The 26,019-nt window shown below is 48.6% G+C and overlaps 1 protein-coding gene and 1 non-coding gene across 2 annotated transcripts in view; one reads left to right on the forward strand and one right to left on the reverse strand.

The window, feature by feature from the left end:
* Nucleotides 1–26,019, forward strand: part of LOC138811146 (ryanodine receptor 1) — a 112,854-nt gene that overhangs the window by 837 nt on the left and 85,998 nt on the right. Inside the window, exons 2-25 of the mRNA XM_069998787.1 lie at nucleotides 3,614–3,733; nucleotides 4,742–4,846; nucleotides 5,903–5,977; nucleotides 6,060–6,138; nucleotides 6,426–6,538; nucleotides 7,440–7,533; nucleotides 9,782–9,875; nucleotides 10,605–10,679; nucleotides 11,201–11,357; nucleotides 11,471–11,635; nucleotides 12,330–12,451; nucleotides 12,942–13,137; nucleotides 14,796–14,931; nucleotides 15,011–15,106; nucleotides 15,187–15,305; nucleotides 17,035–17,168; nucleotides 17,487–17,728; nucleotides 18,231–18,423; nucleotides 19,552–19,768; nucleotides 22,632–22,736; nucleotides 22,941–23,044; nucleotides 24,062–24,145; nucleotides 25,155–25,462; nucleotides 25,657–25,859. Coding sequence (XP_069854888.1) covers nucleotides 3,614–3,733; nucleotides 4,742–4,846; nucleotides 5,903–5,977; nucleotides 6,060–6,138; nucleotides 6,426–6,538; nucleotides 7,440–7,533; nucleotides 9,782–9,875; nucleotides 10,605–10,679; nucleotides 11,201–11,357; nucleotides 11,471–11,635; nucleotides 12,330–12,451; nucleotides 12,942–13,137; nucleotides 14,796–14,931; nucleotides 15,011–15,106; nucleotides 15,187–15,305; nucleotides 17,035–17,168; nucleotides 17,487–17,728; nucleotides 18,231–18,423; nucleotides 19,552–19,768; nucleotides 22,632–22,736; nucleotides 22,941–23,044; nucleotides 24,062–24,145; nucleotides 25,155–25,462; nucleotides 25,657–25,859 — 3,336 coding nt within the window. The remainder of the gene's footprint in view (nucleotides 1–3,613; nucleotides 3,734–4,741; nucleotides 4,847–5,902; nucleotides 5,978–6,059; nucleotides 6,139–6,425; nucleotides 6,539–7,439; nucleotides 7,534–9,781; nucleotides 9,876–10,604; nucleotides 10,680–11,200; nucleotides 11,358–11,470; nucleotides 11,636–12,329; nucleotides 12,452–12,941; nucleotides 13,138–14,795; nucleotides 14,932–15,010; nucleotides 15,107–15,186; nucleotides 15,306–17,034; nucleotides 17,169–17,486; nucleotides 17,729–18,230; nucleotides 18,424–19,551; nucleotides 19,769–22,631; nucleotides 22,737–22,940; nucleotides 23,045–24,061; nucleotides 24,146–25,154; nucleotides 25,463–25,656; nucleotides 25,860–26,019) is intronic.
* Nucleotides 6,971–7,077, reverse strand: LOC138811373 (U6 spliceosomal RNA). The gene has a single exon (XR_011367368.1). It is a non-coding gene; the product is annotated as a U6 spliceosomal RNA (small nuclear RNA).

The following is a 26,019-nucleotide window of genomic DNA, read 5'->3' on the forward strand; positions in this document are numbered from 1 at the left end:
GGGGGCAGGGATAGGAATTAGAACAACAGGTGTCCCTCCCAGAAATAGTCCGTTTTTCTGGGCCCTGGACAGAGAGGAGAAGAGAAAGAAGGAGGGGCTGCCCATCTCCCAGTCCTTCACCCTCCCTTTCAATGGTGCACCCTCCCAGTTCCACCTCTCCTCCAGTGGCTCAGCTGGGGGTGAGAGGGGGTGAGTCTGAGAGGAGATGATTCCCCTGGTCCAGGTCTGCTGACCCTCTACTGCCCTCTTCCCTCCCCCTCCAAGGCTCTGAATCCATGCAAGAAGTGCTGACGCAGCATTCCAAACCCAGAATAGAACCCTGGTGGCCTGGGTCCGGTTTCCTGGGAGGGAGGAACAAACAGCTGGGCTGCTAGTGAAGGATGGGGACAGCTGGATGCGAAGCCACTGGATGGAATCTTGCCCAGCCCCAGCCCCTTAACAGATATGATGGGTTGGACCTAATAAGACCATAGCTGTGGTAGCCTATGGTCTGTACCCAGGCTTTGTGCCCAGGTCCTTGGCCTCTGGAGGTATCTAATTATATTCTTGCTGCCTTATCTTCTGAGGTAGGGCCCTATCTTTATCTCCCAGAGAGATTTGAGGGAAAGCAAGCCCCAAGTGGTTAAATCACTTGCTCAAGGTCAAGGCCAGGAAGTGGCATCTCTGGATAGCCACGAAGGCCTAGTTGTTTTGTTTTCACCAGAGGAAAACTGGATCCAGACATACTAAGTTAGCAATCTAGTGTTAGGGCTCCAGAGAGTCCTGGCCTTGGTATTCTCTTGGCCCCAGATTGGGTCTGGTTTTCCTGAATGTTATTGAACTCATGCAGCACTTCTCTACACTTTTTTGGGATCATGTCCCACCAATTGCACCAATATTTCATATTGCAACCCAGTACATAAACATAGACTTAAAAAAAAAACTCTGCTTTATTAAGGCATATACAATAAATTATACTCACTTTGACATGCTAGTTTAATGAGTTTTGACAAACTGTGCAGACCCAGGTAACCACCATCAAAGCAGAGAATATTTATTTCCTTTACTACAGAAGGTCTTTCCTGTTCTTTTTCTTCTTTTAATGCTAATACTGGGGCTTGAACACAGGACCTCTTGATCTCGCTTGGCTTTTTCTGCTCAAGGCTAGCCCTCTACCACTTGAGCCACAACTCCACTTCCAGCTTTTAGCTACTTGATTGGAGTCTTGTGGATTTGTCTTCCCTGGCTGGCTTCCAACCAGGATCCTCAGATCTCAGTCTTGTGAATAGCGAGGATTACAGGAGTGAGCCACCAGTTCCCCGGCTGTCTTACTCTTTTTGCTCAGTGTATTTTTGACATTTATCTGTGTTGCTTGTATCCAAAATGCATTCCTTTTTGTTGCCAAGTAGTACTGTATTGTATGACTATATTGCAATTTGCTTATCAGTTCATTTGCCTGATGGACATTTGGGTGGTCTCCAGGTTTTGCAACCATGGACAACCCCTGTGAGCATTCACACACACACACACACACACACACACACACACACACACACACACACACACACACACACACACACACACACACACACCTATTTTTAACAGTGACAACTTCATAAAATGTAGATTGCCCTGAAGGCAGGACAGGAGGTTTGTTATTTCCTGTTCTTGCTCTATTTTATTTCAGTGTTAAAGAAGGCTAGCCAGTCCCCCGGCCCCCCCTACAAACACACTCTGCACTCCCCTCCTACCTGGTTTCATTTCCCTTGGATGGTAGATGACCTCTTAACTTGCCCAGGCTGATGTTTCTCAAAGCCAGGCCCAAGTCAGAACTCCCAGTGGGGAGATAGCTGGATAATAATACAGATTCTTTGTAGGCCCCAGGCCTCTTTGAAGGAGGTTTTGGTGGTAAGGGGTAGGAAGCTGTGGTAGCAAAGGAGCTTTATTTTACTTTATTGTTGTTGTTGTTGTTACTATTATTACTATGTTTTGTGTGGATGTGGGATGATATTACACTCTTACTTAATTTTTTTTACTCAAAGCTAGTACTCTGCCACTTAAACCACAGTTCTATTTCTGTTATTTTATTTTATTTCCAGTCCTGGGGCTTGAACTCAGGGCCTGGGCACTGTCCCTGAGCTTCTTTTGCTCAAGGCTTGAGCCACAAAACCACTTCTGTTTTTTTCTGTGTATATGGTACTAAGGAATTGAACCCAGTGCTTCATGTGTGCTAGGTAAACACTCTACCACCAAGCCATATTTCCAGCCTCTGTTATTCATTTTTGGGGAGGGGGGAGGGATGGTTAATTGGAACTTTGAGTTCAAATATCAAGTGAAAGTGTGAGGCCCTGAGTTCAAGCCTCAGTACTGGCACACTTACAAAAAATTAGTCATCTTGAGGTTAATTGGAAATTAAGTTGGAGTTGAGTTCAAAGAATGCACATTCCATTTAGCCTTCAGTCATTGTCCCAACTGTTATGTTTGCTATGTCTACTTAACCTTTTCCTCCTCTCTATATTTTTTCCCCTGAGGAAAATACCTAGACCTGTGCTACTTTCAGTGTATAAGAATGGTGTTTCACTGGACACCCGTAGCTCACACTTGTCATCCTAGCTACTCAGGAGGCTGAGATCTGAGGATTGAGGTTCATAACCAGCCTGGGCAGGAAAGTTTGTGAGACTCTTATCTCTAATTAGCCAGCAGAAAACCAGAAGTGGTGCTGTGGCTCAAGTGGGAGAGTGCTAGCCTTGAGCTGAAGAGCTGAGGGACAGTGCCCAGGCCGAGTTCAAGCCCCATGATTGACCAAGAAAAAAAAAAAAAGAATGTTGTTTCTTCTGAAACTACAATGCAATCAGTTACCAAAATCAGACGCAGTAGTGTTGATAGGACCTCATTATCTAATCCCAGCACTTGGGAGGCTGAGGCAGAAGGATGGAGAGATTGTGGCCAATCCATGAGCTACCCAATGAGACTCTGCTTTAGAGAGACAACACTAAGCAACAACAAAAAATTAACTTATAAGCCTGGATATATTTTCCACCTTCTAATGGGTCATCTTATGGATCCTACTTGGGAGGCCTCTGGAAGCTGCTGGACTCTGGTTCAAATCCAAGCTCCCCCACCCACCTCTATCTCTCTGTCTCTGTCTCTGTCTCTGTCTCTCTCTCTCTGTCAGTCATAGAGCTTGAACTCGGGGCCTGGGTACTGCCTCTGAGCACTTTTGCTCAAGTGCTCTACCACTTTAAGCCACAGCTCCACTTCTGGTTTTCTGATTAAGGTTAATTGGAGATGAAGAGTTTCTTGGAGTTTCCCTACACTCAGGTTGGCTTTGAACCCCAATCCTCAGATCTCACCTTCCTGAGTAGCTAAGATTACAGGCGGGAGCCACCAGTGCTCAGCCAAGCTCCTTCTCTTAACAGATGTGTAGTCTTGGGCAATTAGTGGCCTCCCGTGCCACCAATCTCAGTTTCCCCTGGGCTGGAGTCAAGTGCAGTGGAGCTTGCCTGTAGTCCCAGCTGCTCTGGAGACTGAGGCAGGATCTCTTGAGTCCCCAAGGGTGGGTAGGAATTCCTCTCCCTGGACAGTTGGTGCGGGGCTGTCCCTACCAGCAGGTCCTGTCCCTTGGTGTCCCCAGGATGACGAGGTGGTCCTGCAGTGCAGCGCCACGGTGCTCAAGGAGCAGCTCAAGCTCTGCCTGGCGGCCGAGGGCTTCGGCAACCGCCTCTGCTTCCTGGAGCCCACCAGCAACGCGCAGGTCAGTGTCCACGGCCCCGGGGGAGGGCAGGGAGTCTGGAGCCCAGGGCCCAGATTCAAACTCAATCCTTGCAAGATGAGGCTGACAGCAGAGGGATGGCCGTGGAGGCGGGGCTAAGATGGGAAAGGGGCGGGGCAGGAAGAGGGTGTGGCCTGTGGCTGGGGGCGGGGCCTGGTTTCAAGGCGGGAAGTTCGTGTCCTGAGATAGATGCCTGGTCTGAGGAGTGACGGGGGGGGGGGGGGGGGGGGGGGGGGTGTGAGAAGGGTTGGAGTCTGAGGTGACTGGGGCTGGGGTCTGAGGAGGGACTTAGGCAGGGTCTGAGGTATTTGGGGGGCAGGGTTTGAAGTTGCAGAGGTGGAGTCTGAGGAGGACAGGTCCTGAGGTGGGAGAGTGGGGTCTGAGGCGATTGGGGGCAGGGCTTTGGGTCACAGAGGTGAAGTCTGAGGAAGGAAGGATGCAACCTGGGGTGAGGACAGAATCTGAGGAGGGATCGGGGTCTGAGGAGGCCAGGGCCAGGGTCTGAAGTCTCAGGGGTGAGGACTGAGGAAGGATGGAGTTTTGAGGTAGCAGGAGTTGCAGGCCCTAAGGGGTACACACACAGATTGTGGAAGGTCAGGCAAGGCTGCTGAAGGAAAAGGCACAGAAATCCCCCAATGGGAGGTGGCCTGAGGGTTTAGGAACCCTGTTGAGAGGGAAGGGTTGGGGGCTCAGGAGAAAGGGCAGGAGACTGGAGGTCCATGAAGGAGGGGTCCTAACGGGCAAACAGGGGCTTGAGATGAGTTAGATAACAAGGGTTTGAGGGGAAGGTGTTCTGAGAGTATATGGCTTGGGATTTGGGGGGGTCTGAGAGCCTGGGTGGGGCTAAGAGGGGGTGTTGGCAGGTCCTTTTGTGGGTGTCTTAGGAGTGTGGTTGTTCAGATTACAGAAGGGAGTCTGCCATGCCAGGGAATGGCACTCAGGAATCTTCTGCCCTCCTTCCCCCACTAACGTCTGCCTGTCCCACTCCAGAATGTGCCCCCTGACCTGGCCATCTGCTGCTTCATCCTGGAGCAGTCTCTGTCAGTCCGAGCCTTGCAGGAGATGCTGGCCAACACTGTAGAGGCTGGCGTAGAGGTGAGGTTCTCCCCTTCCCTCCCCAGGGATCAGGACAAAGGGACAGGGATGGAGGAGGGCAACTGGGAGGGGGTGTCATTTACCATATGCTCTTCTTCCTCTCTCTGCCCTGCCCCACAGGCCCTCAATTTGGATAAGTGGGTAGGTCTAGCCTTGGGTGTCATCTGTCCACTCCTTCTGTTCTCAGGCCTGCTGCTCAGGCCCACTTCCTGCACACAGGGGCTTTGGGGGCTCTCCCCAACTCCAGTGGTCAGGGACTGTGGTCCAGAACAAGCCAGGCAAGCAGGAAGGAAGGAGTAAGGGCTTCTGAGCCCCTCATTATCCCCACCTGATTCTTTCTCCTCTTTCCCAACCTTTCCCCTCCAAACCTTGACCCCCAGATCCTCACCGCATGGGATGTCTTCCCTCACCTCCTTCCATCCTATGTATAGGCCCCCTCCGGTCCAGGAGTGGGTCCGCCATGTGATCATGTGGCCCCATCACATGGTACCCTCGGCATGGGCATGTGAGAGCCATGATGGGGGCATGATACCATCAAGGGCTCATCCAAAGGGCCGAGTCTCCTTGTGCTCAGGAAGGGGCAGTTGTGGCAGGTAGCACAGCTGGTCACCTTATTGCTAGAGGTCATAGCCACATGTTGAACACCTGCTAGTACTTTCCCAGCCCGTTGAGGCTACAGCTCAGCCATGTTATGATAGATGAAAGCCCAGGGGGCTGAGGCCCATGAAACACAAAATCCTGGGGTTCCTCGAGTGTTCCCAGGCATGTCAGATGAGTTCTTCACTCTCCCTGGGTGACTTTGGGTTGATGAGATAAAAAGAGGCTGAGATAAAAAGAGGTTTCAGAGAATGTCAAATACCCCTTCCCTGGGCTTCTTAGAGACACAGTCCCTAATTCCATGGATGGGGAAACTGAGGCTCTCTGAACTCCAGACTTGAGCCCAGTATTTGATGGAGATCATATGCCTGCCTGTGAATAGGGAAGATGTTTTATTTTGGGTGGGGTCTTGTGAATCTGGGGTTCTGTGCTTACTCTGTGCCTCCTACCCCCCTACAGTCATCCCAGGGTGGAGGACATAGAACACTTCTGTATGGCCATGCCATCCTGCTCCGGCATGCACACAGTCGCATGGTAAGTGCATTAACATGGGGTTTAAGCAGGGGGCAGGGGGCAGGTCTGCCAGAAGGAGACTGATCCCCCTCTCCAACCCTAGTACCTGAGTTGTCTTACTACCTCCCGCTCCTTGACTGACAAGCTGGCCTTCGATGTGGGACTACAGGAGGATGCCACAGGTGCAGCGATGGGAGAGTGAAGGGCCCCTCCCTTGAGGCTGGAAGTCAGGATACAGAAGTGCCCAGAACTCCAGAGTCCGGCAGGACTTTGGGACAAAGGGACTGAGTGCATGGATGGACACATTTTGCCCAGGAAGATTTGGTGGGGAGATTCTGGGTGGAGACTTTGTGGAAGCAATGGTAGATTTATGGGCCTGGGGCTTGGGGAGCTGGATGGCTAGTGAAGAGCATTATGAGTAGATAGCATCCTAACAGCCGCCTTACCCCCATCCTGTCCCCACCCACAGGAGAAGCCTGTTGGTGGACAATGCACCCAGCCTCCAAACAAAGGTCTGAAGGAGAGAAGGTTCGAGTTGGAGATGATCTCATTCTTGTCAGTGTCTCCTCCGAGCGCTACCTGGTAAGCTGAACTTGCCTCCAACAGTGGGTCCTACAGCTCCCAGGATTCAGAGCCTATGGGAGTAGCTCTATCTCTTCATTTTTAGTTTTCCCATCTGTTTCCTAGCCCCAAATATCTTTTTTTTAATTGTGAAAATACCATACAGAGGGGTTACAATTACACAGGCAAGGTCATGAGTACATTTCTTATCAAGCATTGTTGCCTCCTCCTTTGTTTCCCCTTCCCATCCCTTCCCATTCCACCCCCACCCCCTGCCAAAGTTGTAAAGTTCCTTTTTTGACATAGTCTTGTACATCTCATTGTTGCAATGGGTCCACCTGTATCCCTATTTAAATAATTTGTTTTTTCCCTTCCCCTCCACAAAGTATAGCAACATCAAATACAGTGAAAACAGGGGTTATACTGTGGGGGAGGGACATACAAAGCAACAAAAAAAATATGGAACGCTTCATGAATTTGCATGTCATCCTTGCGTAGGGGCCATGTTAATCTTCTCTGTATCGTTTCAATTTTAGTATACTTGTTGCCAAAGCGGACACCCCCAAATATCTTGACTTCCAGTGTTCCCAGCCCCTTATTTGAGCTTGCTTTTTGTATTTTTTTTTATTGTGAAAATACTGTACAGAGGGGTTATAATTACATGGGCAAGATAATGAGTACATTTCTTATCAAGCATTGTAGCCTCCTCCTTTGTTTCCCCTTCCCATCCCTTCCCATCCTCCCCCTCCCACCCCCCCACCCAATCCTTCCCGCCCCGCTCCCCCTGCTTTTCGTATTTGTGATCTGCAATTTTCTATCTCAAAATTTTTTTTTGCATCCATCCTCAATTTCTGCCCTGAACTCTGGATCGTTGCCAACTTCAACCCATCATCTCTGACTACCATAACTTGGGGGTCCCCAGCACCTGTCCACAGCCAGTGGGGAGCTCCAGGTTGACGCTTCCTTCATGCAGACTCTGTGGAACATGAACCCTATCTGTTCCTGCTGTGAAGAGGGTGAGACCCCCTGGACCTCTGACCCCTAAATTGAAGTTCCCAAAACAGACCCTCAGTGTTGCCCTTCAGCTCTGCCCAAACAGAGCTTCAGATCCTTAGCCCTAACACCTAGATTTCCAATTTATTATCTGTATACCTTGCTCGCTAACTGATCCCAAATCTAGACCCCTAGATCTCATATCTCCAACCCCCAAACTCAGACTGCAAAGAATTAGTCCCCAAATCGCCTACACAAAATGCTTAAGGTAAGATCCTACATTCAGATCCAAAGCTTTTTTTTGGGGGGGGGGGTTGTCGTGGGTCTTGAACTCTGGGTCTGGGTACTGTCCCTCAGCTCTTCAGCTCAAGGTGAGAGCTCTACCACTTGAGCTACAGCGCCACTTCGGGTTTTCTGGTGGTTAATTGGAGATGAGAGTCTCACGGATTTTCCTGCCCGGGTTGGCTTTGATCCACAATCCTCAGATCTCAGCCTCAGTGGCTAGGGTTACAGGCATGAGCCACCGGTGCTTGTCTAGATCCAAAGGTTTGAGTATCAGATTTGGAGCTCATCCTCAGACTCCAGTGTTCAAAAATAAGTACAGAACTATGGACCAGTGGTTAATGCCTGTAACCTTAGATACTCAGGAAGCTGGGGTCTGAGGATTGGGGTTCAAAGCAAACTCAGACAGCAAAGTCTGTGGGGCTCTCCAATTAACTAGCAACATTCTGGAAGTGGAGCTGTGGACCAAATGGTAGATGCCAGCTTTGAGTAAATGAAAGCACTAACCTGAGTTTAAGCCCCAGTACTGGCAACAACAACAAAAAAAAAAAAAAGAAAAGAAGAGAGAGAGAGAGAGAGAGAGAGAGAGAGAGAGAGAGAGAGAGAGAGAGAGAGAGAGGGCTGGGAAGGTGGATCAGTGGTAGAGTGCTTGCCTCGCGTGCATGAGGTCCTGGGTTCGATCCCTCAGCACCATATAATCAGAAAAAGCCGAAAATGGCGCTGTGGCTCAAGTGGTAGGGCACTAGCCTTGAGCTGAAGAGCTGAGGGACAGTGCCCAGGCCCAGAGTTCAGGCCCTACAACTGACAAAAAAAAAAAAAAGAGGAAGAAATAAAGAAAAAAAAAGAAAGGAAGAAGGAAAGAAGAGAAAAAAAAAAAGAGAATAAGAACAGTTATCTTCAACCCTTGAAATCAAACTTCAGATTTCCAACCTAGGAACTCTAATTCAGACTCCCAGGCTTTACCCTACCAGTCTCAGACTTAGAAAATTTCAGTCCACTTCTTAAAAAATCAAAAGCTGAGCCAGATGCTGGTGACTCATGCCTATAATCCTTGCTACTTAGGAGACAAAGCTCTGAGGATCGTGGTTTGAAGCTAGCTGAGGCAGAAAAGTCCGTAAGATTCTTATCTCCAATAAACTAGTCAAAAAAGCTGGAAGTGACACTGTGGCTCAAGTGGTACTTACCTTGGGCAAAGAAAGCTCAGAGACATCAACCAGGCCCAGAGTTTAAGCCCCAGGACTGGCAAAAAAATTAAAAGCTGGTGGTGGAGGCCTGGCTCAGTTGGTGGAACGCTAGCCACTGAGCAGAATCATTAGGTACTGAATTTGAGTTCCAGTCTTGGACCAAAGGGAAAAGAATAAAACCAGGCACTGGTGGCTCATGTCTATAATCCTAGTTACTCAGAAGGCTGAAATCTGAGGATCATGGTTCAAAGCCAGCCTGGACAAGAAAGTCTGTGAGACTTTTTTTTTTTTTTTTTGCCAGGCCTGTGGTTTGAACTCAGGGCTTGGGCACTGTCCCTGAACTTCTTTTTTTTTGCTCAAGGCTAGCACTGTACCACTTGAGCCACAGTGCCACTTCTGGCTTTTTATGTTTATGTGGTACTGAGGAATTGAACCAAGGCTTCACACATGTTAGGCAAGCATTCTACCACTAAGCCACATTCCCAGCCCTTTCTTGAGACTCTTATCTCCAATTAACCACTAGAAAACTGGAAGTGGTGCTGTGGCTCAAGGTGGTAGAGCTCTTATCTTGAAGAAATAGAGCTCAGGGACGGCACCCAGGCCTTGAGTTCAAGCCCCACAACCAACACAAAATCAAAAAGAACTTTGATTCAGACTCCAAACTTCAGAATCCCAAACCAAGTTGAAATTCAAACCAGGAAACGCCCAAACCCAGGCCCATCAACTTCTAACTACAAAACTCAGGTAGGTCTTTCCAAACTCACATTATACTTCATAACAACCAACTTCTTTTTCTTCTCCCCAGGCTATGTGACAGGGGGACATGTCCTCCGTCTGTTTCACGGACACATGGATGAATGTCTGACCATTTCTCCTTCTGACAGTGATGACCAGCGCAGGTCTGGGTTGGGTACAAGAGCAAGGGGCCTGAAGTCTAGGATGGGGGTTGGGGAGGAAAGTTGCCTAGAGGGCTGGGACTCTTGTGTCAATCACCTTCCTGATACTCTGACAAAATACCTTAGTCAACTTGGTAAGAGGGAAGGTTTATTTTGGGTCATAGTTTCCAAGGTTTTAGTCCATCATTGCTTGGCCCTGTTTTGGACTTGTGGCAGCATAGGACATCATGGAGGAGACATGTGGCAGAGGTCAGTGGGCAATTGAAAGGGTCTCCAAGCTGGGTGCTGGTTGCTCACACCTGTAATCCTAGCTACTCAGAAGGCTAAGATCTGAGGATCATGGTTCCAAGCCAGCCTGGGCAAGAAAGTTTTTTAGACTCTTATTTCCAAAACACCACCAGAAGACTGGAAGTGGTGCTGTGGCTCAAGTGGTAGAGCATTGGCCTGGAGCAGACAAGCTCAGGGACAGTGCCCAGGCCCAGAATTCAAGCCCCATGACCTTAAAAAAAAGTCTCCATATTCTCTTAAATGGCTCACTCTCAATGAAATGACCTCACTTCCTTCTATTATGTTCCACTGCCCAAAGTTTCCAGTAGTGGCACAGACTGGGGACCAAGCCTTTAACACATGTACATCACTGGGTGATATTAAAGATCCAAACTATAACAAACCCTGTTGATGGGATTGGGGACCAAGATTCTTGGGACCTCACTCTGTCTTGTGTCTCCCCAGACTTGTCTTCTACGAGGGAGGATCTGTGTGTACCCATGCTCGCTCTCTCTGGAGGCTGGAGCCGCTGAGAATCAGGTGTGTGTGTGTGTGTCGGGGCGGGGGGGGGGGGAGGGGAAGAATAGACTGGAGGAAGGGCCGGGGTCCTGAGGGAATTTCTTGAAGGAAGATCTAAGGAAGAGGATGAAAAGTCTTTTTTTTTTGGGGGGGGGCAATCTGGAGAGCCCAAAGAATGATATGGAAGTCCTTAGGGATTCTGGAAAAGGGAGAAGGTCTTGGGGAGAGTGGTGGACTTCCAATGGAGAAATGGGGTCTTGAGTGAAAGTCTGGGGAGTGTATGGGATTTGGATAAACTTGGGGGTATTAGAAACCTCTGGTGAACTTGGAAGAATCTTCTAGCATTTTAAAGAGGGTTGGAATTCCTGAGGGAGGATGAGTGGGTCCAAAGAGAGACTTGAGGGATCCAAGAAAGGTTTAGGGAATGCTAGAAGATGAGTTGGGGGCTTAAAAAGGTTTGGGCCAAGTCTATAGTGACCATGGTAGGACTAGGGATGGAGGGGCTCTGACCCCCCCCCAACCTTTGCTGTCACCCTGAACAGTTGGAGTGGGAGCCACCTACGCTGGGGCCAGCCTCTGCGAATCCGGCATGTGACCACTGGGCGGTACCTGGCACTCACCGAGGACCAGGGCCTGGTCGTGGTGGATGCCAGCAAGGCCCACACCAAGGCTACTTCCTTTTGCTTCCGTATCTCCAAGGTCAGTTCTGGTCAGGGTGACCTCCTTCACCTGGGCCCACACCAGCCTCTTCTGGGGCTCCCCCCATTAACACATAAGCAGAGGAGGCTGAATGCTGTCCATTTCCCCTGCAGGAGAAGCTGGATGTGGCCCCTAAGCGAGATGTGGAAGGCATGGGCCCCCCTGAGATCAAGTACGGAGAATCGTTGTGCTTTGTGCAGCATGTGGCTTCAGGCCTGTGGCTCACTTATGCTGCCCCTGATACCAAGGCCTTGCGACTTGGTGTGCTCAAGAAGAAGGTGGGCTTCTGCAGGGGGAGGGGCATAAGTGTTTCTGGGCAGAGAGGGGGCTGGTAGTTGGGCTAGGTGGTGGTTCAAACCCCAGTACCACACACACACACACACACACACACACACACACAAATGCTGTGAATACGTGGGAAGCCTTTGTGAAAATGAGGTTCAGAGATAGAGGCAGATGGACTGGGTGTGATGGTGCACCCCTGTAATCCTACCTATGCTGGAGGGAGACAGGAGGGTCAAGGTCCAAGGCCAGCTCAGGCAAAGTTAGCTCAAGACACCATCTCAAAAATAAAGTGTAGGGCTGGAAATGTGGCTTAGTGGTAGAGTGCTTGCCTACCACGCATGAAGCTCTGAGTTCAATTTCTCAGTACCACATAAACAGAAAAAGCTGAAAGAAGTGCTGTGGCTCAAGTGGTAGAGTGCTAGCCTTGAGCCAAAGAAGCTTAGGGACAGTGCCCAGACCCTGAGTGCAAGCCTCATGTCTGGGGGGGCGGGAGGGGAAAGAAAAAAGACTAGGGACAGCTCAGGTGATAGAGTGCCTGTCTAGCCAGCACAAGGCAACTTGAACCTCAGCCCTACTAAGAGATAAAGACAGAGAAAAGGAAAGGCAGACAAAGAACATGGGAGAAAGCTGGGACTTATGACTCTGGGTGGCTGACCCCCTCCTGAATGCTTTGTGTGGAACCCTCAGGCCATGCTACATCAGGAAGGTCACATGGATGATGCCCTGTCACTGACCCGCTGCCAGCAGGAGGAGTCACAGGCTGCCCGGATGATTTACAGCACAGCTGGCCTGTACAACCAGTTCATCAAGTAGGTGTACCCCCCTGCTGCCTTCTGCCCTGGAGTGACCCCCAGTTTCTGGTACTCATGCACTTGACCACTTCCATCTCCAGAGATCTGAAGAGGCAGCCTCAGCCCTGTTTAACACACGCAATACCTAATCTCTAATCCCATACCCTCTGTACATTTGAGCCCTAAATCTTACCTAGACAATGGTGATCTTTGACCTCATACTTCTGCTCAACACTCTTTACACCCTGAGTACTACCACCCTCAACTCTGAACCCGTCCTTACTCCTCTTTCCATAAGCTCCCTGTGTAATCAAGTGAGTCTCAGTCTCAGTTTCTACTATGTGACCTCCAGCCAAGGCCTTTCCCCCTGGCTTTCCATATCTCATCCTCTTTACAAGGGGGAGTCTGTAGGAGTGTTGATAGCGTTGGGCAATGACAGAGGGGTGCTCTTGGGTGATGACAGTGGGATGTGCTTGGCCCTGACTGACAGCTGTGGTCTTTGTTGTAGGGGCCTGGATAGCTTCAGTGGGAAGCCACGGGGCGCAGGACCGCCTGTTGGCTCTGCGCTGCCCATCGAGGGTGTCATTCTGAGCCTGCAGGACCTCATCGGCTACTTTGAGCCTCCCTCAGAGGAGCTTCAGCATGAGGAGAAGCAGAGCAAGCTGCGCAGCTTACGCAACCGCCAGAGTCTCTTCCAGGAGGAGGTGAGGTGCAGGTGGGGTGGGTGGGGCCTAAAGGGTGAGGGTGGGGCCTAAAGAGGGCGGGGCCTCTGGACAGCGAGATAAATGGCTCAGGGAATTGGGCGGGGGGAGGGGAGGAGCACAAGGAAGGGCCTGGGCCAATGGGAGCTGGGGGGCGGGGCCTTAAGTAGGCGTGCTCTTGCATTGATCAGAAGGCCTATAAGTGAAGAAGCTCAAAAACAAGGCCAGGCCTGGGAGATAGGCCTGGGGAGAAATCAGAGGTTGAGCTAATTAGGGCTTCTGGTTCCCTAGGTAGTGTGGGATGGGAGGATGGGGCCAGAGGCCAGAAGAAGGAGAGTGTAGGGAGGAAAGCCAGTAAAGGTTAAGTCAGAATACAAGAGGTATGGGGCAGCTAGAGATCTGAGAAGGGGTGGGGGGAAGATCAGGGGATCCTAAGTGTTGTCAGGAATTGGGGAGCACCATCTATTCAAAAGCATCCAGCTAGACTCTTCCTCTCCAAGGGCTCCATATCTGCTGGGGAGGAAGACCAGTAAATAAATATAGTAACAATGAAACTATGGCCAGAATGGAATTGCTATATATAGACAAGGCACTTACAATAGTTACAGTATAGAGTGGATGCTGTTTGTGATTATTGTTAACTTGTATTTAGCTTTTGCTATGGCTATATACATGACACCATGGGAGGTTGTAATTCTCACAGTACAGATGGGATCTTCAAAACTCAGAAAGATTAAGTAGCAGTCATTTACTCATCCAATAATCCAGCTGTGAACAAAGCAGATCAAATCTGCCCTTAGGAAGTTGATGTGGCAAGGGAGAATCATATGATCAAATATAAATAAGACATAGTGGTACATGCCTGTAATTCTAGTACTGGGGTGTCTGAGAAAGGAGGACTGAAAGTTTTGGGGTTAGTCTTGGCTACACAGAAGAACCCTGGCTCAAAACAAAACAAATAAATAGATGAATGTATGGCAAGCTATATGGTGATAAGGGCTAAGGAGAAAAATCAGGGAAGGGCTAGAGAATGCTGGGGTTTTGCAGTCTAAACTAGACTGCTTAGTCAGGGTGACATAAAAGAAGAAAGGAAAGCCAGGTGTATACTTAGAACAACGGGTAGAAAGGCAAGTAAATGCAAAGGTCCTGAGGTCAATGTGCTTGGCCTATGCTTCAGAAAAAGAAAACTTGATCTTATTTAGTTTATTTTTCCAGCACCATCATTTAAACTCAGAGTTTTGTATTTTCTGAGCTTATTTGCTCAGCTGGTACTTTGACACTTGAGCCAAACCTCTAGCCCTGCTTCTTACTGGTAATTTTTGAGATGGAATTTGGTGTACTTTTCTTCACTGGCTGGCTTTGAACTGCCATCCTCTGGATCTCATTTTCCTAAGTAGCTAGGATTACAGAAGTGAACCACCAGCACCTGGCAGAACCCTTGATTCAGTAGGAGCATTTTATGTTGGAGATAGAGGCAAAGAGGATGAACAGATCTGGGGAGGCAAGGAAGAGAAGAAGGTGGTGGGAAGGAATGGGAACATGGGATTAATGAGACTGGGTTGAAACTAAGTGTTGGAGAGATTTTCTTAGCAAATTTAAGAAAGAGAAGAAAGGAAGGTACTGGGACTTCACTTGTGACCTCTTTGTTTCTTCCATCCCAGGGGATGCTCTCCCTGGTCCTGAATTGCATTGACCGCCTGAATGTCTACACCACCGCTGCCCACTTTGCTGAATTTGCAGGGGAGGAGGCGGCTGAGTCCTGGAAAGAGATTGTGAACCTGCTGTATGAACTCCTGGGTAAGGAGCCTGAGTCCTAACTTCCCCAACAGCATCCGATATGCAGTTCCACACAGTCTGATGCCTCTGTCACCCACAGCCTCTTTGATCCGTGGCAATCGTACCAACTGTGCCCTCTTCTCCACCAACTTGGACTGGCTGGTCAGCAAGCTGGATCGGCTAGAGGCCTCATCTGGTAGGGGAAGCCAGGGCATTGGGAAAGGGGTCAGGGAAAAGAGGATCACACCACCTCAACTCTCCCCTGGTACCTGACAGGAATCCTGGAGGTGCTGTACTGCGTCCTTATCGAGAGTCCTGAAGTCCTGAATATCATCCAAGAGAACCACATCAAGTCCATTATCTCCCTCCTTGACAAGCATGGGAGAAACCACAAGGTCTGTTCTTCACCTCTGACCTCTCATCCCTGACCTCTGAATTCCCACTTCTGACCTCTCCTCATGGACCCATCAATTCTCTGATCTACTCTACCCCCACATACCTTCCATCTCAACACCAGTGTCTCATGCTCTGGTTCTTAAATGGATTTTGGGTGCAGGGATACTTGCTAAATCTTTGAAAAGTTTATCAAATATTTATCATAAATTTCAGCTTTTTTTTTCTGGGGTCTGGTCGTGGGGCCTGAACTCTGGGCCTGGGCACGGCCTGGGCACTGTCCCTCAGCTCTTCAGCTCAAGGCTAGTGCTCTACCACTTGAGCCACAGCGCCACTTCCAGCTTTTTTCTTTTTGCTTATGTGGTGCTGAGGAATCGAACCCAAGGCCTCAGGCATGCAAAGCATGCGCTCTACCACTGAGCCACCTTCCCAGTCCCATAAATTTCAGCTTTAAGTGGCTGTATACTCTGGTATTTGTTACAGGCGCTAGCAGTTCCTATTGATTGATTTCTAACTACTTCACACATTTGTATCCTCCTTTGGCCCCTGATGATCCAAAAATCTCATTTTGATTCCCATTTCTCACTGACCCTTTCACTCTACCCTTTAACCTCTCTTTTCTTACATTGCTGATGCCTTATCTCAAACCTTATCACAAACCCCTAGTCTCTCACTTGATCCTCTTCTCTGATCCCTAACCTTTTCCTGTCATCCCTAATCTTTGTTTTTTTTTTAATTTTTTATTGTAAAGATACTATACAGAGGGTTACAGTTACATGAGTGAGGTAATGAGTACACTTCCTCTTGAACATTGTTACCCCCTCCATTGTTTTCCCCCTACCATCCCCTCCCTCCCTCCCTTCCCCGAGGTTCTTTTTTTTTTTTTTTTTTTGATTGTGATTAAGTGATTACATAATTTCCGGAAATTCACAGTATTGTGGAATAATGATGCTCATTTAAAGTCACAAGTTCATTCTAACTTTTCTGGAGCAAATTGTCTATCACAGTCTGTAATATATAACGGTGCTCACATGTTATATACCATATATGTGATCAGCAGCATGGGGATATTTGGTAGTGGTTCAACCAGATGAGTGGGAGTTCTTTGTTTCTTAAGTCCTGTTAGTTTTGTCATATCACCTAACATTTTGGATTTAGCATCCACTTATCAGGGAGACCATGTACTGTTTGTCTCTTCGTTCTTGGCTTACCTCGCTCAGCATGATTCCTTCTAGCTCCATCCATTTCCCTGCAAATGCCATTATTTTGTCATTTCTAATGGCTGCATAATATTCCATTGTGTATAGATACCACAATTTTTGGATCCATTCATCTGTGGTGGGGCATCTAGGTTGGTTCCATATCCTAGCTATTGCGAACAGTGCTGCAATAAACATGGAGGTGCACGTGTCCTTGTATATTGGTTCCTGTTGTTCAGGGTAGATGCCTAGAAGTGGTATGACTGGGTCGTAAGGGAGGTCAATCTTTAGCTTTCTAAGGACCCTCCAGACTGCTTTCCAAAGTGGTTGTATAAGTGTACATTCCCACCAGCAGTGTAATAGGGTTTCTCGTTCTCCACCCTAATCTTTGTTTATACCAACTTCTCTCAGGCAAAATCTCCATATTTATGTCCAGATACATCATCCTTCCTTTCTGGCTTTCTATCCTGTTTTTCCTGTAGCCCAGTACCCTGCTCTCTCACTCTCTTTAACCTCTGATATTGACCTCCAGGTCCTGGATGTGCTATGTTCTCTGTGTGTGTGCAATGGTGTGGCTGTGCGCTCCAACCAAGATCTCATTACTGAGAACTTGCTCCCAGGTCGTGAGCTTCTGTTGCAGACAGATCTGATCAACTACGTTACCAGGTGAGGCTCCTAACCCCTATGCTGACCTCTACCCCTATCCTAAGACTCAAAAGCTCCTCAACCCTCTTCCTTAGTGGGTATTTTTTTGCAAGGTCCCTTCCCAGGATGTCTGCCTTGTACCAGTTTACCCCTAGACTCCTACTGTTCTCTTTTCCAGGCTCCATTTCTGCCTCTATCTCTCTTTCTGTGTTTTCTTTTTCTTTTTGTCCTTGTCTCTGCCCCCTTCTCTCCCATCTGTCTCTTCTCAATCTGTTTTTGTGATGTGTTTCTCTCTCTGTTTCCCTCCCAACAACATGACTGTCTTCTTCACTCCCACAGTATCCGCCCCAACATCTTTGTGGGACGAGCTGAGGGTTCCACGCAGTATGGCAAATGGTACTTTGAGGTGATGGTGGATGAGGTGGTTCCATTCCTGACAGCTCAGGCCACCCACCTGCGGGTGGGATGGGCCCTCACTGAGGGCTATAGCCCCTACCCTGGAGGCGGCGAGGGCTGGGGAGGCAATGGAGTCGGCGATGACCTCTATTCCTATGGCTTTGATGGGCTGCATCTCTGGACAGGTACTTGGGCTCTCCCAGGAGATTCCTTAACCCTGACCTTTGACCCCCAGAAAATTGCCAAGACTGATCACATACCCTGGGGTTTGGGGGGAGTATTCTGAACCCCAGGGGAGGCATTTTTTGTCCCCTTACTCTTCATTTTTCCAGACCCTAACCCTCAAGCTTCCAGAGCCCCACCCTTCCCTTTTTCCTCATAACTTCCAAAATGCTGATCCTTGAAGAGGTATAACCTCTGATTCTAGAGCTTTAACCTCCGAGCTTTGAATCCTGATCCTAAAGTTTCCATAATCTAAACTCTGTGTCTTTAATCTGTGACCCACAGTTCCCAGGAATATAACCTCAGGAGACCCCCTCTTAACCTCTGCCCCCTAATTTTAGAACTATAGGAACACCTATAGTTTCTCAAGGTCTAGTCCCCAAGGGATCTTCCGATATTCGCCTGTTGTCTCTTGATACCGTTGATTCTGTGGGACCTCTGACCTCTGACCTCTGGCTGGTATAGGTCATGTGGCACGCCCAGTGACTTCTCCAGGACAACACCTTCTAGCCCCAGAGGATGTGGTCAGCTGCTGCCTGGATCTTAGTGTACCATCCATATCCTTCCGCATCAATGGCTGTCCTGTTCAAGGTGTCTTTGAAGCCTTCAACCTTGATGGGCTCTTCTTCCCAGTTGTCAGCTTCTCAGCGGGTGTCAAGTGAGGACTTACCCCTGCCCCATTGTCTATCCCAGGTCTGGGGACTGATAGCTTCTCTGACCACTCTATAGCCTCCTCGGAGGCCAGGAGAGAACAGTTCCTTAAGACATGAAGGTTCCAGTGACCTCTCCATGATCCCAATGACCTCATATTCTTCCCAATCCCATATCCTACCAGTTACCTTCAAATGGCCCCAGGATTTTACAATCACTTCGTAATGACTGCAGACTTTGCAAGTCCCCCTGACCTCAAACCTAGGACTTTCTCAGTGACTTCAGACTCTCCTAATGACTCCATCCTTTTCCAATTAGCTCCTCATGATGACAAGGTCTCCCAGTGATGATCCAGTCAGCTCAGATTTGCTCAGAACCCCAGTTAACCCAAAGACCTCTCAGGGACCCAGCCTTCTTCCCAACGACCTAAAGCTGGAAATTCTGGTTATGTCATAATTATAACAGAATCTAAGACCTTCTTCTTGGTTTCTCCAAAATGTTTTACTATTCCCTGATATTCTGTTGACCTGGAGTCTCCAGAGGGCCTTCCAAGATGGGAATTCTTCTCTAATAAGTACAGATCTACCTTCGTGTATGTGTATGTTTGTGCATGTGTGTGTGCGCTTGCGCACATGCACATGTGCTGGTACTGAGGCTCAAACTGAGGACAGGTACTGTCTTAAGCTTTTCTATTCAAGATTGGAGCTCTGCTACATGAACTACAACTCCTGAGTTAAAAAAATTTTTTTTGTGTGGCTAATTGGAGGTAAGAGCCTCATAGACTTTCCTGCCAGGGTTGGCCTTGAGCCTTGATCTTGAGATCTCAGCCTCCTGAGTAACTAGGATTAAAGTATGAGCCATGGGTGTCTGGCAAGACCCTTTGATTCTTAACTCCCTATTGACAGCACAACTTTTCCTCTGGATTGTCCATTGACATTCCCTATGCTATTTCTTTTACCCTCAGATTTTCCTTTCTGACTTTTAAATGACTTCCATAACCCTAGGGAGACCCATGACTTCCCAGAGACATCAGGTCTCCCTAGAACTTTTCACTGATCCTAGAATTGCTGTGTCCCCCACTAACTGCAGACTCTCCTCTATATCCCACACCATAACCCTCTTTCTCTTCTTTCAGAGTGCGATTTCTCCTTGGTGGCCGCCATGGGGAATTTAAATTCCTCCCCCCACCTGGCTATGCCCCATGCCATGAGGCTGTGCTACCTCGAGAGCGACTCCATCTTGAACCCATCAAGGAGTATCGACGGGAAGGTCCCCGGGGACCCCACCTGGTGGGACCCAGTCGCTGCCTCTCACACACTGACTTTGTGCCCTGTCCTGTGGACACTGTCCAGGTATTGCCTGACCTGCCAGGGTATTCTGGTGAGGTATTACTCTCTTAGATGCCAAAGAGGCCTAGAGTCGAGCTGGAAGCTGAGAATCTCTTTGTGTAAAACAGATGGTGAATCTGAGGCAAAGGAGGCAAAGGGCTCTCTCAAGGCAGAATTCTAGTTTCAGGGACTCTACTCTATGGTCTCATTTCAAAATAAAAAAGCAGCTGGGAAGGTGGCTTAGTGGTAAAGCGCTTGCCTTGCATGCATGAAGCCCTGGGTTCGATTCCTCAGCACCACATAAGCAGAAAAAGCTGGAAGTGGTGCTTGGCTCAGGTGGTAGAGTGCTAGCCTTGAGCTGAAGAGCTGAGGGACAGCGCCCAGGCCCAGAGTTCAAGCCCCACAACTGAGAAAAAAAAATAGGATGGTGAGGCAGGGCATAGTGGTAAAGGCCTGTAATCTAATCTACTCTGGAAGTAGAGATTAATGTTCAAGGCTAGTTTAGGAAAGAAAAAAGTTAGCAAGACCCCCACTAAATGGATAAGTTGGATTTGATGGTTCACATTTGTAACTTCAGCTATGAGGCAGGCATAGGTAAGAGAATCTTAGTCTGAAGCCATCCTCAGGGAGGAGAAAAAAAAGCAAGCATGATCCTATTAAAAAAATAATAACTGGCCAGGTGCTGGTGGGTCATGCCTGTAATCCTAGCTACTCAGGAGGCTGAGATCTGAGGATCATGGTTTGAAGCCAACCAAGGGCAGAAAAGTTCCCAGGAGAGACTCTTATCTCCACTGGCTAGGAAAGTGGCTCATTGGTAGAGTGCTTACCTAGAATGCATGAAGCCATGGGTTCAATTCCTCAGTACACATACATAGAAAAAGCCCTAAGTAGCACTGTGGTAAAGTGCTAGCCTTGAGCAAAAGAAGCTTAGGGACAGTACCCAGGCCTAAATTCACAAGCCCCAGGACTGGCAAAAAAACAAACAAACAAACAAATAAAACCTGGAAGTGGAGCTGTGGCTCAAAAATGATAGAGCACTAGCCTTGAGCAAAAGAGCCCAGGGACAGTGCTTAGGCCCTGAGTTCAAGTCCCACAACTGAAAATAAAAATAGTAACTAGCTGGGCACTGGTGTCTCATGCCTGTAATCCTGGCTATTCAGGAGGCTGAGATCTGAGGATCGAGATTCAAAGCTAGTCTGGGCAGAAAAGTCCATGAGACTCTTATCTTCAGTTAACCACCAGAAAACTGAAAGTGGTGCTGTGGCTCAAGTGGTAGAGCACCAGCCTTGAGCTGAAGAGCTCAGGGACAGTGCCAAGGCCCAGAGTTCAAGCCTCACAACTGACCCCTCCCCCCAAAAAATATAATAACTAAAGGAAAAAGGGTTGGAGGTATGGCTTGAGCAGTAGAGAGCCTGTAGCAAGGACTGCCTGAGTTTAAACCCCATACTGAAAAAAAAGAAAGAGATAGAGAAAGGAAGGAAGGAAGGGAAGGAGGGAAAGAAAGAACTAGCATGTTATTGCCTTTAATTTACAGTTGAGGAAATTGAAAGCCAGAGAGATGAAGGGACAAATGCTGATTTGAATGCAAGTGACAAATGCTGATTTGAATGCAAGGATCTGATTCTGAAGCCTATGTTCTTATATACTGTGCTATGGCTGAGAACTGAGCACAGTCCTGAGTAAATAGCAAGCATTCAATGTATTTCCAGAAGTCAGAGGACTTTAGGTCTTCCGGTCAGCTTCCTGCCCACAGGCTGTCTGCTCTGGCTCCTGGAGCTCCCTCTCTGGTCCAAACCATCAATATCTCTTGCCAGCAAAGCACTGCCAAACATCAACATTCATTAGACACTCATTGTATGCTTGGCATTCATCTCAACTAGAATATTAAATATTTTGCATAAATATGTTCAGGAACTCTTTTTTTATTTTGCCAGTCATGGGGCTTGAACTTAGGGCCTGGACACTGTTTCGGAGCTGCTTTTGCTCAAGGCTAGCAATCTACCACTTGAGCTACAGCACCACTTCCAGCTTTTTCTGTTTATGTGGTACTGAGGAATTGAACCCAGGGGTTCATCCATGCTAGGCAAGTACTCTACCACTGAGCCACATTCCAAGGCCATCAGGGACTCTTTATAAAGTAAGGGTCAAGAGTTAAGTGTTATGTGAAGAAAGGAGCTGAGCACTGGTGGCTCACACCTGTAATCCCAGCTTCTCAAGAGGCTGAGATCTGAGAATCAAGGTTCAAAAGCTGGCCTTGACAGGGTACTCTTATCTCCAATTAACCACCAGAAGGCCAGAAGTAGAGGATCAGTTGGTAGAGTGATAGCCTTGAACAAAAAAGGCCTTGAATTCAAGCCTCAGTATGGAGAGAGGAAAGGACTAGGGAAAGAAAGGTTTTTGTTAGCCTAACCTCCTCCACCTTAGGAGCCACTTTGCTATCTTAGACCCTGCTGTAAAGCATGGCCTTTCCTGAAATCTGGTGACATAGGCCCTTCCCTGAATTTAGCTGACTCAGGCCTTATCACTGACACAGGCAGCTGCAACCATAAAGTTTAGCCCCACCACAACAAAATCCCCCATTCTCACCTACCTCACAAACTCCACATCTCACACAAACCAGACTGCAGAGTACTGGGGCCCCTAGTGAAATTCTCCATCCCCAGTTCTCTAGCCATATAAACCCCCATATAAACTCAAGGACAAGAGCTGTCCCTACCTGGAAGGGTCAGCCTGTCAGCTTGCTGACAATAAACTTTGCTTTATGTGACTTGGTGTCTTCATAGTCTTCTGGGATGAGGCTCCCCCGGTGATTTTGCTCTTCCATTCGAGTTGATCTGGAGGTGATGGTAGAATTTTAGGGACCTCACGAATGTCCCCCTGACCCTAGATTGTCCTGCCTCCTCATCTGGAACGCATTCGGGAGAAGCTAGCAGAAAACATCCATGAACTCTGGGCGCTGACTCGCATCGAGCAGGGCTGGACCTATGGCCAGGTGAGGAGTTGCTCACTTCTAGAGTGAAGAGCAAGAATAAGTTCACTGGCAGGGAGGGCTGGTGTCTATGGACTTCAGGGCACTGGAATGTCCTCAAACTTCCAGTGGTATAAGTGTAAATGAGGAGGGGAGGCCAGAGGGTCACTGTCTGGGAGCTGGCAGAGGAAAGGGGAGCCCAAGGAATTGACTCCAGGGTTTCTCCAGGTTCGAGATGACAACAAGAGGCTGCATCCATGTCTTGTGGATTTCCACAGCCTGCCAGAGCCTGAGAGAAATTACAACCTGCAGATGTCAGGGGAGACGCTCAAGTAAGAGGGGTTTCTGGGGAGCAAGGGTCTGGAATGACTTCTGGTCAGGAGGAAGGGCAAGGAGGGACAGTTACTAACAGAAGGACACCAAAGGGGCTATGGTTGTAGCTCAATGACAGAGTACTTACCTGATATACACAAGGGCCCTGGGTTTGATCTTCAATACAGGAAACAAAAAACAAAAGGAAAGGAAGAGGAAGGGAGGGCAGGAGAGGAAGAGGCAAAGAGTAGTGGGGAAGGGAGGGAAAGAAAAAGAAAGAAAGAAGGAAAGAAGGAAAGAAAGAAGAAAAGAAAGAAAGAAGAAAAGAGAAAGAAGAAAAGAAAGAGAGAAAGGGATTATGAAATAGAAACTGATAGAGGAGAAAGAAACAGCAAAAGGCATTGATAAGCTGGGTGTGGTGTCATACACCTGCAGTTCCAGGTATATGGGAGGCTGAAGCAAAAGGATCACTTGAACCTAGGAGTTCAAGACCAACCTGGGAAGCATAGCAAAAATATTGTTTCAAAAGAAAAGAAGAAAGACAGAAAGAGAGAGAGTGTGAGTGAGAGAGAGAGAGAGAAAGAAAGAAAGGTAGGCAGGTAGGAAGGAAGGAAGGAAGGAAGGAAGGAAGGAAGGAAGGAAGGAAGGAAGGAAGGAAGGAAGGAAGGAAGGAAGGAAAACAAAGATTGAGACCAAGACAGAAAAAGGCATTAATGGAAAGGCAAAGAGACATAGGAAAAAGAGAAGAATCCAGAAGATAGTGGCCGTAGGCAGAGAGATACTGAGATGAAGAAATGGAAATATAAAAATCAGAGAGACTGAGTAAGATGGGGACAGGATAGAGAAGAGACAGAGAGAGAGAGAGAGAGACAGACAGACAGACAGACAGACAGACAGACAGACAGACAGACAGACAGACAGACAGACAGAGACAGAGACAGAGACAGAGACAGAGAGAGCTTAGAGACTCAGAGATAGAGGAGACAGAGACAGGAAACTATGGACTATGACCTTGTGGCCCCATTTCTTTAACCCAGGACTCTGCTGGCGCTGGGCTGCCATGTGGGCATGGCTGATGAGAAGGCAGAGGACAACCTGAAGAAGACAAAACTCCCCAAAACGTGAGCATGGGTGGCTGTGGGCCTGTCTGGGGACTGAGGGTGTACTATGAAAGCTGAAAAGGCTGAAGAGCCTTATGGGTAAGTCTGAGGCCAGAGATGCAGGGGCATGGGTTAGAGTGAAGGTTGTAGGGTCAGGTGTCCAGGGTCAAAGGTGAGTGTTCAGGATGGAGCAGTTACGAGTTCCAGAGAAGGAAGGCAGGAGTAAGTCTAGGATTCTGGATTAGGGTCTGCCCTGGGAAATTTCACTTTAGAGACAAAGCAGAGGACAAGAATTAAGATGATTCTGGAGGGGTAAGGTATTCTAGAATTATAGGCAAGGAATTAGAGGTCCTGAGTCAGAGGTTATGGACTCTAAAGCCAGGAGATTTGGAAAGATTGGGTTTGGGGTCAGAAGTAAGAAAGCTAACAGTGAAGCTGGGTGCCAGTGGCTTATGACTATAATCCTAGCTATAGGAGGCTGAGATCTGATGATCCTGGTTCAAAGCCAGTCTGGGCAGGAAAGTCCATGAGACTCCTATCTTCAGTTAACTACCCAAAAAGCCAGAAGTGGAGCTGTGGCTCAAATGACAGAGCACAAGCCTTGAGTAAAAAAGCTCGGGGACAATATCCAGACCCTAAGTTCAAGCCCCAGACCAACAATGAGGGCGGGGGCGGGGTGGGGGGGACTAGGTAGGAAGGAAGAAGGGAGGGAGAGGAAGAGGGAGAGGGAGAGGGCACACTAACAGTGAAAAATCAATGAGTGTCATGCCAAGATCAAAGCTGAGGCTCCCAGAACCAGGTTGAAGGGTAAGTGATGGCCAGGGACTCAGCATCCTGGGAGTCAGAAGTCAAGATTTCAAAGCATGTTCTCTGCAGTTTTAGAACTGTGCCATCAAGGATCATAGGTCAGATATCCCAAAGCTCAAGGCTAAAGGTCCTTCAGCCCAGGGACAAGCTGAAGATCTTGCAGCCCAGATCCCTGAGATTGAGGGGAGAGTCTTAACCCACATACACTTCACCACACCTGCAGGTATATGATGAGCAATGGGTACAAGCCTGCCCCCCTGGACCTGAGCCACGTGCGTCTGACACCAGCACAGACGACACTGGTGGATCGGCTAGCAGAGAATGGACACAATGTGTGGGCAAGAGACCGTGTGGCCCAGGGCTGGAGCTATAGTGCTGTGCAGGACATCCCTGCTCGCAGAAACCCTCGCCTAGTGCCCTACCGCCTGCTTGATGAGGCCACCAAGCGCAGCAACCGAGACAGCCTCTGCCAGGCTGTGCGTACCCTGCTGGGCTATGGTTACAACATTGAACCACCTGACCAGGAGCCCAGTGAGTGCTTGACTCTAAACCTTGATTGGCCTTATTCTTTTCCTTTTCAACTGTTGTCACTTTAAATGTGTTGTTATGTAGTCCTTTCTTACAGATGTCCATGTTGCCCTTAATCTTGACTTTTAACCCTAGACCATAACCTCTGGATCTATTTCCTGCCCAGTCTCTCTAACTCTGCCTGGCTTCATTGGTAGGCCAAGCAGAGAACCAGTCTCGAGGAGACCGGACACGCATCTTCAGGGCAGAAAAATCCTATGTGGTACAGAGTGGCCGCTGGTACTTTGAGTTCGAGGCAGTTACCACGGGCGAGATGCGAGTGGGCTGGGCGAGGCCTGAACTGCGACCGGATGTAGAGCTGGGAGCTGATGAGTTGGCCTACGTCTTCAATGGGCATAGGGTGGGTACCCCTGTGGATCGTACTCTGCCAAGCTCCATGGACCTTCCCACAGTCCCACACTATTGTCCTATCTCGTGACTCACTCTGTCCACCCATCTCTGCATGTACCATGCTGCTATCCACTCATTGTTCATATATCGGCTCATCTATCCACCCATCC

This window comes from Dipodomys merriami, unplaced genomic scaffold, assembly GCF_024711535.1.
Source record: "Dipodomys merriami isolate MVZ:Mamm:240054 unplaced genomic scaffold, mDipMer1.0.p SCAF_52, whole genome shotgun sequence".
Lineage (NCBI taxonomy): Eukaryota > Metazoa > Chordata > Mammalia > Rodentia > Heteromyidae > Dipodomys > Dipodomys merriami.